At 33.4% G+C, this 13,660-nt stretch overlaps 1 protein-coding gene across 3 annotated transcripts in view; it reads right to left on the bottom strand.

Moving 5' to 3' along the window:
- Positions 1-1,239: 1,239 nt before the first annotated feature.
- KCNT2 (potassium sodium-activated channel subfamily T member 2) overlaps positions 1,240-13,660 on the bottom strand; it is a 360,211-nt gene continuing 347,790 nt past the window's right edge. For all 3 annotated transcript variants that reach the window (XM_024738205.1, XM_024738206.1, XM_024738207.1), the window contains 2 exons: positions 5,959-6,043; positions 1,240-1,351 (listed from right to left, as the gene is read on the bottom strand). In XM_024738205.1, the coding sequence (XP_024593973.1) occupies positions 1,240-1,351; positions 5,959-6,043 (197 nt within the window). The remainder of the gene's footprint in view (positions 1,352-5,958; positions 6,044-13,660) is intronic.

Genomic DNA, 13,660 nt, shown 5'->3' with positions numbered 1-13,660 from the left:
CTGAAAGGGAATAATGCAACATAGGTAAAAGCACTGGTGTTGCCAAAGGTCAGCGTTTCTTTATTTATAACCGTCAAATTATGTATGGTTTACCTTACATTTAAACAGCAAAACCTACTTATTTTTATTTTATGCTGTTTCCTCACAATGTTAAAACATAGCTCCTATAGATAACTTTCCAAAATTAGATCAAAATTTTTGATATACCAATTTTTGGTGTATTATTATTTCAATACTAAAGGCATAAAGGAGGACTTTTAATGTTTTGAAATTTCTTTGTATTCTATAAAAAGTATAATTTTGTTTCTTTTAATTTTAAACTATCTTTCTAATGAAATATACTGTATAGATATATAAAAAATGTTAAAGCTCAAGAGTCTAATGAAAATCATTACTGAATATTTCAATTAATGTTTCAATTCTTAGATTAAAGTCAACAAATGTGTTTTAAGTATTCTCTATGTTAGGACTCTTTTAGGAAAACAATAAATATTTGCTTTCGCATACTGTTCTTGGCATACAACGTGTGTTAAACATAAAGTTAGGGAAAAGTTCATGTAGTTGATATTTCTTTTTGTTTGTTTTGGTTTCTTCAGAGTAATAAAACATGCTATGAACAGCTCAAATTCTAAAATGAATATATCATGTGAAAAGTCAACAAAAAGGGTAAAATGACTTAAAGATTCATATTCTAAAGCAAACTATGATTCTTACACAAAAGTCAGCCATACAAGTTTGTCTGTTAATCTGTGTAGAGAAGGCCGGACACCTGTGATGAGCTCATTTTTATAAAATGGCAAGTTTAAAGAATATAATAGGACACATTTAATTTTAAGTGGAGCAACAATCTTCTATGTCCATTGGGACGCACCAGATATAACTGGACTTCTAGTTTACTTTCATAAACCTTAATACTTTTTAAAAATTGGCTTCATACAGTTTGTATTATTGTCAAACAATGAAACATCAGGTTCAAATTTTTGCGTTTCAATTTAGGTGTTCAAAATCATTCCATTGATGTCTTTCAAATATTAATGGGAGGAGTACCAGCAAAGCAGTACTTTAAATTTCAAAATTATCTAAACTTCTAGGAGAATAGATTTTTTTTTTAATATGAGAGAATTGGATATACTCCAATCTACTTTATTTCATGCCAGCAACACTCTTGTTTTTCTAAGATTTAGAGTTGTTTCAAGCAAGATCCTTGTAGGAGAAAAAAATCTCTTATTTTCTTTTTTATCAAAGCTGAGTTTCCTCCCGAGAATCTTGGCCTGTGGTGTTGCAGATGCTGTTTTTTCGACTGGGTTCACCATTTGGTAGGTAGGCCAGTGGATCGGGTCGGATTAAGTATCTAAGAAAAGAAAACAAGGCAAATAACTGTAATCAAAAAAACTAGTTCACATTGACACTTTAGATTGTTACTTTAAATTTATTTGTTCAGTGTTTAAAGTTACTGAAACTTGTCTCTATATGACGTTGGTGGAAGGACTTGCTGTTTATTTGGCAAGGGCTTGTAATAATTCTACACCTGAGAAAATTATCAAGATGAATGTGGATGAATGAAGAATCATTATCTTTCAGTTAGGATACATTTCACCACCTCCATCTTTTCAAAAGTTTATGTTTTATTTTAGTATTTTGTTGATTTATTATTCTTTTCTTTGGCTATTTTTCTATCAAGGATACCTAAATCCTAGCCATGATTATATTAATCAACTGCTCTTAGTGTTATTTTTATCATTCATAAATAAATTTGACCTACATTATTCTATAGGCTTTTTAATTTAAATATTCTATGATTCTATAAAATTAATGATTTCATAAACGCTCTGGAGGATATTATGCCTAGATAATATTTTAATTATTGGGAAATTTATTAACCTAAAATTCAGGTTATGCTATAGTAAGAAATTGGACAAAGAAAATAATTCTCAATTCATTCTACTAGTAAATAGGAAAATGTTGACCTGCCAAACTCACACATTTCAATAATGTTAGAATTTGTCTCAAGAGAGATGTTTTACTTCAGACCGTCAAGTGACATGAGCGTCCGTTTCTTGAGCGTGTCTGGACTACTGGGCTAGGTCCTGGGAATACAAAAAACCATACACTTCTGACCCCTGCAGAGGATTAACAGAGCGTAATTTATGAAACAGATGGAAAGATTAAAAAGAAATTCCAAACAACACAGAAAGACAAAAAGAACAACAGTGAATGAGGGAATAGTTTATTGAGGAGGTTGGATTGATGGCTTTCCAGGCTTAAGTGGAGACAAACGGAGAGGAAATGGGACACAGAAAAGGATGCTCCCAACACGTTTAGAAAATGAGTTTGACTTTAGAGGACCAGTTAGACCAGGAGACGATGGTATGTAAATTCAGGAAGAAACATAGAAAGCAGCTAATACAGGACTTTAAGTTTCAGGATAAGTAGTTTCTATTTCTGTTCCAAAGGCTTCCCACTGGAAACCACTGAGGTTTTGGAAGGGAGAGAAGGAAAGTAAATATATGTAATACAGCATTCTAAAAGTCTTGTTCAGGTGCAAATGCAATTAGTATTTCATAGTTTTATAATAATGTTCGGAGTTACAAAATAAATGGAGAAACTATTTTAAAAGCGGGGACTCTAATGAAGATTTGTACTGCTCCTCTTAAAAACCGAAGGAAAAATATTTGTAAAATATGTCCCTTAAAAGAGCAATTTCAAGCACTACAGTCTATTTTCTTGGATCAAATGAAAGTTGAGATTAGCGTCCTTGGATCTATTTATTAACTAGATTTTGTTATCCAACCACCTGCTTTATAATTACTTTGAATATCAATAGCATAGTAGATCAATGAAGAAAACTAACAGTGCACATTAAGCTTTTTAACCCCATATCACCTAGTGATTTATTGTTCTTCAAATCAAAGTATTGTTGCACCTTCATTTAAAATGAACTTTTGAAAGTGATTTTTTAGAAAAACATAAAAGGTATGAGTATAATCCATTATCCCCTAAATTCATTGATGTAGCTGCAAAATTTCCTTTCCCTATTATAATCACTACTAAAAGTATGAGTCTAATAAAATAAGTTTCTTAAATGCATTTTTTGTACTGCTTGTCATGGTAGCATATTTTCTTGCTCCAGTTATACTAAAATTTAATTATCTCGATGCAAAAAAACAGATCATGGAAAAAAAGAGTTCTTTTTTTTTTTTATAGCAGTCAAGTTGATGTTTTAGCTTAAAACTAATAAAAAATAGTAGCATGCAAAAGGCAGAAAATTCCATGCTTATTTTACCTGTATATATTGTAACATCATATATTTTATTTTTATGTTTCAGTTTTAAAAAGTTTCAGGAATTATTTTGAATTATAAAATCTATCTGATGGAAGGATTTGTACTGATACATAGACTCAAAAGGTTAACACTATCTTCCCATGCCATCAAAAATAATCATGGAAAAGAATTATATTAGGCTTAAGAAATTTACAACTTGTTATGAAATAAAAATAAGGTAATCCCAACTTTTTAAAAAAAACATATATAGTTGATAATTTAAAAAAGAGACATATGAAAGTTGGGACTACAAGGGCAGATTTTTAAAAAATTGCCTGATTTTATGGGTTAAAGGAAGAAAGACATGTGTAAATATGGACACAAGAAAAACGGAGCAGTTTTGCTGTATTACAGTCATATGCTAAGTAAAGTCTCCAGAATGGGCAGTTGAAAGCCAGGTGCATCACAAATAAGATATTTTCCTCTAGCTTAAAGTGCTCCAAAAATTCAGCATCCCCACTGGATATAAAGTTTGACAGCCGCCTTAAGAACTCTAGCAGCTGGAATCACCATTCATCAGATTCCCCCAAGTTCCTATACTCTAACCAGTATCATCAGATGGCAAAATAAAGCATTATTAAACTTGCTAGTTGTATCTTAGGTGACTTACAAAAATCTTTTCACACTGATTTTGGGTCAAAGTTACCCCTGCTGATGTATTTTCCTAAGAAGCCTTTGAAGCACATTCATCTTTTTGCCCTAAAACTGAGCAGCACTCAGCAGGCCAATATTCATTCTTCTACTTTTACTTCTTTATGTATCGCTTTTTTTCAAAAAATCATTCTCTTTTCGGTTTTATTCATTTAGAAGGTGAAAAGTAACTAGTTTCTATATAGAACTAGCTTCTTTCCAAAGCTTGGTACTGTATCTCTATATGCTTTCTAGACATTTCCACTTAGCACACTGAACAAGGTACCTAAATCCCAGCTCATCACCTCTCTTTTCTCCATACCCAACGACTGCTCTTTCCTGCTTGAAAAAGTGCCTCCCTCTACTGACTTGTTTCAGTGAAGCAGTAATTTCTTTTGCAATCACATAGATTTGAAATCTGAAAGCCATGTGAGAGCCCTTATTTTCCAATTCCCAGACCGATGAACAAATCTCACTCTTTGTCTCCATAAATTTACCTCCATAGGATCTTGTCTTTACAATCCATCATCCAGATGTTATGAGCGATTCTTATCTCCATCCTGCCAATCAATTCTATTGCTTTTTACAGAGCTCTTTTTTAAAAAATTGAACCCTCCAACCCCAGCCAAAATCTCCCACGAAACTGACAGCATCTAATTGCTGGCATATTACTGGCTTTAGTTCTAAATCACTTGCATGGATCCACTTCATGCTCTGCATCACATAATGTTCTCACTCTTCTTAGTCATTGACCTTATTATTTCCAGGTTATAGATACAAACACATCCTGTGGACCTAACACCCACCAAGACTTTTGAATCTTTGGCATTTGTTTTATGTCACCAATACAACCTGGAGTTAACTACCCTGTGTAAGCAGGCCTTGATGCAGTTCGGCCTTAGAACCATGAACCTCAAGCTCAGACTCATTAGGAATTTCTCACCTAGGTTTACACCTACAACTGTCAAAATGCCTTTGCTAAAATCCTTCTACTTTCTCGCTCATATATCCAAGTGCTGCCCGTTGTCTATAAGGTTGAATATCAATTCCTTATTTTGTCATCTAAGGTCCTTCCAAAGCCAGGTTTAATATGTTGCCAATATTATGTTTAACTAATTAACAACAGAGATGTTAATACAAAGCTTTTACTCTGGTCAAACTAGGCTCTGTAGTATTGCCAGCTGGCACACATTATGCGATGCCCAGGCAGTGCATTTTCTCAAGCCATCTCCCTGTTCTGGAACAAATGTTCTGCATTTGTCCCCTCCTTTCTCTCCACCTGCACAAATTCCATCTACCCTGAGTGTCTAGTTCAAGTCCGTCGTCCTTTGTAATCCCTGTAGCTCACAATAATGGCTTCTCTCCTGAATTTTGAAAACCACCATCTCACTTAATCAATGCTTAAGTCATGTGACAAATTCATATATATACTGCTATTAAAAGTTAATGCTTAAATTGTAGTTTTGTTAATTAGAATGTAAACACTTTGAAATCAGGGGAAATGCCTTATTTGTTTCTATAGAGCACATTTTTAAGGCAACACTAGTACAACTGAACATGCATAATACATAGTTTTTAATGAATCAAATTACTACCATAGATCCTTTCCTAATAAGGGTTTTGACCAATTTTACCTTGGCTTTGAGAAACTCTCAGGTATTTCAAACTAGCTAGTGTGGGATATTTTAGGTTTTCCTTTGAGCTGATCTCTTCTTGTTCCACATATTTTCTATTATTTGTCCAAATGTATATTTGCTCACAAAATACAAAATTCATGCTGCTTTTTCCTTCTTTTTTAGCTCTACCATCCTACACTGCTTTTATATAGTATTACACACAGCAATATACAAAATGCATTTGTTTATTGAACACAAAATTTAGACTTTGATTTCCTAAGCATTCGTATCACAAGAAAGATAAGGGGCTATTATGGTGGAAATAAAAATATAAAAGTAAATAAATCCATGGTTTTCTGAAAATACATGCCTTATGTGAGATCAACTTACACAACATCATTCAGCTCTAGTCTGGTATCTGGAGATGGGTTTATCAGGATGTAGGAGAGGGTACTTTGATGATCGTTCATTTCATCTAGAAGATAAATAAACGCCAAGTGTGTTATACCACTTACAGAAAATTACAGGAATCATTGTAGAGTGTCTTATCTTCAAACCATAGAGCTGTCAACAATAACTTGCTACAGCTTTGTCCACAGCAGGATCGTGTACATAACTTTGGCTATTTTCAAATTACTGCCACTGGAAATATCTGACAGGTGCTCACCTTTTGTTCCAATAGATGTTAAAAATAAAGTATCTAATTCTGTTCAGAACAACCACAGTTATAATCTACCTTGTAAGCTATTACACTGAAAAAGTATTCCTGTTAATGAAATAGCTAGACAGGATGTTCACTTAATTTATTATGCTTCAATAATTATTAAAAAAATTGTGGTTATAAATGGCCATCCCAGAAAGGAACATTCATATGGGAATTCTGCAAAAAATCATCTAATGTCATCGTGTTTAAAAAACACAACAGAAATGTACCTAAAAAGCACGAAGGCCCTAAATACTTTTGACTTCCTTACATGATATATCTGATATAAGACATGGTAATGTTCTTGCCAAATGCAAAGAATCCCATGGAACAGAATTTAATTGTAAGTTTTAAGGGAAGTGTACCACGGGATCCTTTGTTTTTTCTCTAAAACAATACATATTTTAAAAATAAAAAGCTGTGCCCTTTAAGTTTGTCAATTCACTCTGAAAACATCATCAGACTTCAAGTATAGAGAACTGAACTGGCACTGAAAATGAAAATAGCTTTAGGATTGAGATTTTTTAGCTGCTAAGGCTATGAGAAGGTGTAAATATAAAGCCACATGGACACATACTCAATAAATATTAATCTTCCCAAGGGTAAAGTTTTTAGGCTGGGAGGGCACTGTTTCAAACCCTGCTCTAGAGCCATAGTACTCATCTAGCCACTTCAGTTGCAGACAAGCTTGGTTCCTAAAAGTAGTACTAAATTTTGCAGTTTGATCCAAAATCTAAGAATATATTTCATACTAATAGAGATATATCAATATATATCAAGTATATATCAAGATATATACTCAAGTAACTGCCTAAAATTAAAGATCTTTTTTAGGCCAATATAGTTGATCCTGATAATTTCCTACACTGGAAAATATATATTATTTTTATAAAATAGCATCTACCACTAGGTTTGACTAGAAACCTGTCACTTGACTGTGAAAGACAGTAATTTCGGTTATGATCTTTCAAGTTGATATCCAGATGTGCCTTATTCTTAAGTCTATAAATGAACATCCTTATCTTACAAGGCAGATAAACTGCAGTATAATCGAACCCACCGTAAGTTTGCCAGTAAAGCTATTATAATCATAAGATTATCAAATTAATACTCAAATAAAGGAATATTTTCAGTTGCATATCCCAGGGGCAGACACAAGGAATTGTATCCTGTCATGGGGATAAGGTTGCCAGGCAAAATAGAGAATGCCCTGTGAAATCTGAATTTCAAATTAAAAATTAACAATTTTTTAGCATATATATATGTATATATATATATATATATATATATATATATATATATATACACACACCAACTATTATAGGTAACACGCTTATACTAAAAATCATTTGTTGTTTATCTGAAATTTAAATTTAACTGGGAATCCTGTATTTTTACTTGCTAAATCTGCCAATCATACCTGGGGGAGGGGGTGGACGGCTAATTCAATCAGCTGGAGCTTGGAATTCCAATGAATATATAGCGATGAGCTTACTCCAAATAAGGTGCAATTTCAACTCAAAGCATATTGTACTGGCAGAAGATTACCAGAATCATCTTTCTACATAAAAAGCAATTTTGACTTATGTATTCTTTCTGAGAAATTTCCGCCTTGTGTGAATTTCCACAATAATGAAACCAAAGAACAGAGGTTAATGGTGCATTCTGGAGACTAAAGCAGGATGCCCTGAAATGTGATAGGTCATTAGAAAATCTCCACCTATTTGGCTATGTATAACTCAATTTCACATGTAAACAATGGCACTGTTGAAGTCTCTTATGTAAAGCAGTGAACATTATTGAACAGTGGCACTAGAGGGAAAACAATTTTAACAGATACCTTCTCAGTTAATATTGATACTAAACCCTTCTCCTTGATTATTAACATGATGTTGTACTCATTTTTGGTTCTGGGATGAGGTCAAAATCTTATTGGTGACTTGGTATGCCTGTTACAAATGTAAAAACTCTCTAGATAACTGAGAACTTTACAGAACTAGGTATAACTATCGTGTCTGTTCAAGCAGATAGTTGGATTTTATCTTTCTGAAGATTTTTGTTTTTCCATGGACTCCAGGAATTGGAGCAAACATTTTGCTGATGTGCTCAATTCAATGATCCCATAAGGTTTATATGGAAACATGGGTAACATCGCAGTCAGAACTCATCACTCCTGGTCTTTCCTCACCCACCCCTCACTGACCTCCTCAGTGTTAACAGAATTAAAATAAATTGCAGAGCTCAAAGCTGTTCTCTCTTTCCTTCTGATGCCTGCCTTGCTGTAGGGTTCACCTTGTCTGCTTGTTCTCTGCCGTGCTGCTCTGTCTGGAAGTCCTACAGTTCACTCTCTTTCACTCTGTGACTTTAAGAATTAGACGGTGAGCTTTTAAAAGCCCACTGTAGTCATCTATCAAAATCACATTCAACAATCTAGTTGTATCAGCCCTAAGTCTGGTATTTTTATCTCTACCAGTTATTCCCTACATATTTTTTAGTTATTTCTGAATTCTGGAGGGAGAAATATGGTAGGTTTCCTGTATTTTTAAGACCTCATCATAGTAATTAATCACCATTGGTGGTGGCAAAGACATGAATAGATTAAATCTCTTGGGACTTCCCTGGTGGTCCAGTGGTTAAGACTCCACGCTTCCAAAGCAGGGAGCGCGGGTTCGATCCCTAGTTGGGGAACTAAGATCCCACATGCCGTTCAGGCAGACAAAAAAAAAAAAAAATTGCAGATTGACCCTCCATATCTGTTGGTTCCATATCTGCAGATACAACCAACTGAAGATAAAAAGGCTCTTTACCACAAATATAATAACATATTTAGCGAAGAAAATAAATTTACTTAGGAAAATTTGGCTCATGAACCAGAATCGAGATTTTATCTCCTACCCAGCAAAAATATCTACTAAGGAAATCTATTGTGAGGACATTCAATGTGTTCTTAATATGCAATCTCTGACCTTGGTAAAATAAAAAGCACTATATCATTTAAAGTGTCTTATAGAAATTATTGTTCATCATTGACATACTTATCTTAATAAAACTATTCTTCTTTGAAAAGTTGAAATAAATGAAGTAGAATACTGAAAACTTTAAAAGAAATTCAAGTCAAGTTAAACAACTACTAGTAGTGTTTACCAAGAAACTTCTTTTGTTGCATTAATTAGCATATGTAATTATTCAATTGAAATCTTCATATAGGAAATACTCTGCATAGAGTGTTTCAGGTAAATAGATCATAACAGAAAGGATATAGATGTATATTCCTATTGTTCTTACATAATAATTGATTGAGTCCCATTCCACACACATGAGTTTCATATTTTTGTTTTGTTTCAGTTTTTAAAACATCCCTTTTGAAGTATTTTAAAAGAAGTTTTAAAAGAGTAGAATAAAATTTGATAAAATAAATTTAAATCTTACATGTATTTGTGTAGGTTTTGTTAAATAAGACTGCCAAAAACACACATCCATTGTGTATTGTTATCAGAGAAGCATTTCAAAGAATACAAAGGTATCAATGAAAAGCTCTGTTAAGAACAAAGACCCTGAAACCAGAGGGCTTGCATTGAAATCCTGGTTTCCCAATTATGCTGAGACCTTAGGCACATTACTTAATTTCTTAATCTTTCTCTGTTCAGTTTCCTCACCTGTAAAATGGGGTAGCAATAGTTTTTTGTCTTAAAGCGTATTATTAGAATTAAATGATAAATGAATAATAAGTATAATTTAACATTAATATATCAGAATAAATATACAGTTCTTAGAATCAATTCTGATCCAGAATATCAAGTGCTGTATAAAGGTTTCCTATTATCAGAGCAGGCAAATTCAATCCATAACTTGTAAATAATAATTGTACCTATATTGTGATATGAAGGTGTTGGCATGCAAAGATAGGGGAAGAAAAGTTTACAGACAAAGAACCCCAAATGGGAAAGGCTGAAATGATTGAGTTTAAGTTGCAGAAAGCAGGTCCTTGAGAATGGACTAAACAAGGAGGAGTTAGTTGGAGACAATGTCAAAAGGGCAAGCTGGGTCCAGACCCTGGAGAGCTTTAGAGACCTTGATCAGAAGTTTGAATTTTAGTCTAAAGGCACAGGGAAGCCATTGAAAAGTTGTAAGGATGGGAGGTTTGGAGGCATGATCTGATTTCGTGTTGAGTATATCACTTTGGCTGCTCTGTGGGAAATGGACTTTGTGGGGGCTCAAATTTGCCCTCAGGGATAGTAGGCGAATAGTACAGAAGCCCAGGGGAGAGACGATGGTGGCTTGGGAGCAACGGAAATGCAGGAAATTTGGGAGGAGGGAGGGAAAGATAGACGGAGAGCTTGAGAGAGCAAGAGAGCCATATAGAGAGAAAGGGGGGGGAGGGGAGAGCAGAGTGAAGTGGGGAGGAAGGGAGGGAAGAAGAGATGGAGATGTTTTAGGATGGACACCACAGTATATCTGAATGCTGATGGAAAAGGCAAGTAATTAAAAAGGAAGAAATTGGTCTGTACCAGCGTGAGAGCATATTTTTTCTTCAGTGACACAAGAAATACCAGAGAAAATACTCTCCATGGCACAGTGCTTATCTCCCCAACAGGGTGCAGTCCAAATAACTGGTAATAGCACAACCTAGAGATGATTTCCCTTTCCCCTCACCTGAATTTCCATCTACATTATGTGTTATCCACCTATGAAACGGGTTAGTTTTTTAGTGCTTATTTAACTGGCTCATGTATTCCAGTTTAGTATCAAACTGTGTTTATGAGTACAACTATTTTGTTCATTTTACTGAACTTACCAGTGTATTTTCAGGGAAGAAAAGGTGGCTAGAGGTACAGATAAAAGAATAAATATATTTAACCACCTCTACTTAAAATGATTTTCATTACCTTTCGATAATTTGGAACTACTTTATGATACACAAGATAAAAGCAAGAAATATACTCTCTTAACCTCCCTTCATATAAACATCCAGAAATCAAGATGAGATGAAACAATTAGCCAAACAAGAAGAATGATAAAAAGCAAAGCTTCAGAAATCACTCATTTTCAACTGTCATGAGCCTCCCCATCACTTACTAGCTTCATACACAAAACTAGTTACTTTAGACTCAATTTGCTTTTAAAATGGAGTATTTGATATTTCTTAACATTTAGAAATCTATATTACTACCTTGTATAAATGGTAAAAGACCAAAACCCCCTTGCTATTTTTTAATGTGATAGAGAATTCAAAAAAAGTGAATAATGTGTCTAGAAGCATACTATTTCTTCAATGGTTCAGGTTCAGTTTTGTTTTTTTAAAATGCTTTCTCCACTGCCCACCCTCCCCTAAACAAGAATTGACCTTTAGAGCTATTATGTGTCCCTAGTGAATGGAAACTGCTCAATAAATGCTAGTTTCTTTGAAAATACTATTACAATACTTTACATTAAGTGATGTGGGCTGAAACAGTACAGATTGTCTGCAAAGTAACAAACACAGGTACACTTTAAAAAATAGAACATTAATTACATTTGCAAATAACGGGCTCAATATATTTTCAGGTGAATATTTCTAAATTTAAAACTATGATCTAGCTGATCATCTGAAAAAGTAAAATAAATACACTTCTACACAGAAAGTCCAAAAGGTTTTGGAAAGACCTTATTTATTTTCATTTTAGTAGTTGGATACACTACTTTAAACTTAAAGGTACTTCACCTGAAATAGTATCTGAGATTGAAGAAAAATGTATTGAACATATTATCTGAACAAGTTAAAAATAAGTATATAGCATGTTTTTCAGTTTTGCAGCTAACCTGTAGTACCACCGTATGACTTACCACAGACATTTTTATGATTAGTTGATAATCATAATTTATCACATGATATTCATTATTTTATTCTACAATTTAGTCATTTAATAATGTTAACTGGGCATGATTATAGTCACAAATAATTCTAAATCTGGGGACAGCAATGAACAAGATAGGCAAAGTCTATAGGTTTACCTTTAACAAGTTAACTGTAAACTTCCTAGATGATTTTAAGCATATAATTTAAGTTATCTTTGGATAATCATCATTGTTCTGTTTATCTCATAGACTTATTGGTAAAACAAAATAAGAAATTTACTAATTCAAAATGCACATTCAATGAGTTTTGATATATGCATAGAATAGTGCAACCTCTACCATAATTACAACCTAGAACATTTCTATAATGACAAAAAGATCCCTCTTACCCTTTTGCAGTCAATTTCCACCTTTCACCTCCAACCCCTAGAATCACTGATTTCTAGGAACAATAACTCTGCTAAGATCTTACAGTGTGTTTCTGTGTGGCTTTTTTTCCCTTTGTGTAATGTTTTTGTCAGGCATCCAAGTTATTGTATGGACCTACTTTAATATTAATATAACCACTCCAGTTTTCTATGGATTTGTGATTATATGAAATATAATTGTATGCTTTTACTTTTGATCTATTTCTTTGTTCACATTTTAAGTGGGCTTCTTTTAGGCAACACAGAGCTGGATATTGCTTCTTTTAATCCCATCTGATGCCTTCTGCCTTTTAATTGAAATGTTTAGTCCGTTTATATTTAATATAAATATAGTTGAATTTAAATCTACCATCTTGATAGCTGTGTTTCACTTGTCCCAGATGTTCTTTGCTCCTCTTTTCTTCTTTCCCTGTCTTCTTTGGATTAAATGAGTTTTTTTAAAGCTCTTCATATGATCATTCCATTTTATTTGCACTATTAGTTATTAGTTATATCTCTTTGATTTAGTTGTGTTGTAGTTTCTCTAGATCATGGGTTGGCAAATGTTTTTTTTTCTGTAAAGAATGAAATAATAAACATTTCAGACTTTTCAGGCCATATGAGCTCTGCTTTACTTATTAAACTTTTTAAACTGTAAAGTGAAAGCAGCCATAAAAAAATACAAAAACTAGAAAGAATGTTTGCTTTTCTCCAAAAACTGGTGTGCCTCAGTTTGCTGTCCCCTGCTCTAGGGTCTAAAATATACAGCTTTAACTTTTCGGTATCTACTCTTAAATAATACACCACTTCACATGTAATATAACAAGCTTACTACATTATACTTCTATTTCTTCCTTATTATCTGAGTTATTACTGCCATACTTCTTTGCTTCTATATATGCTATAAACCTTACAATGTTTGTTATAAACAGTAAATTACCTTTGAACAAAATTTTAAAAATAGAAATGTATATTTTACATGTGCCCACATACTTACTTATTTTGTTTAGATCTAACTTTCCACCTGGCATCATTTTCCTTCTATCTTAAGAACTTCTTTGAACATTTTTTTTAGACTGCAGAGCTGCTGTTGACAAATTTTCTCAGCTTTTTTCCCTAAAACTGTCCTTACTTGCTTTTAGTTTAG

The sequence above is a fragment of the Neophocaena asiaeorientalis genome, unplaced genomic scaffold (genome assembly GCF_003031525.2).
Source record: "Neophocaena asiaeorientalis asiaeorientalis breed wild unplaced genomic scaffold, Neophocaena_asiaeorientalis_V1.1 scaffold25, whole genome shotgun sequence".
In the NCBI taxonomy this organism is placed as follows: Eukaryota; Metazoa; Chordata; class Mammalia; order Artiodactyla; family Phocoenidae; genus Neophocaena; species Neophocaena asiaeorientalis.
This window is presented reverse-complemented; position numbering and strand designations above follow the sequence as displayed.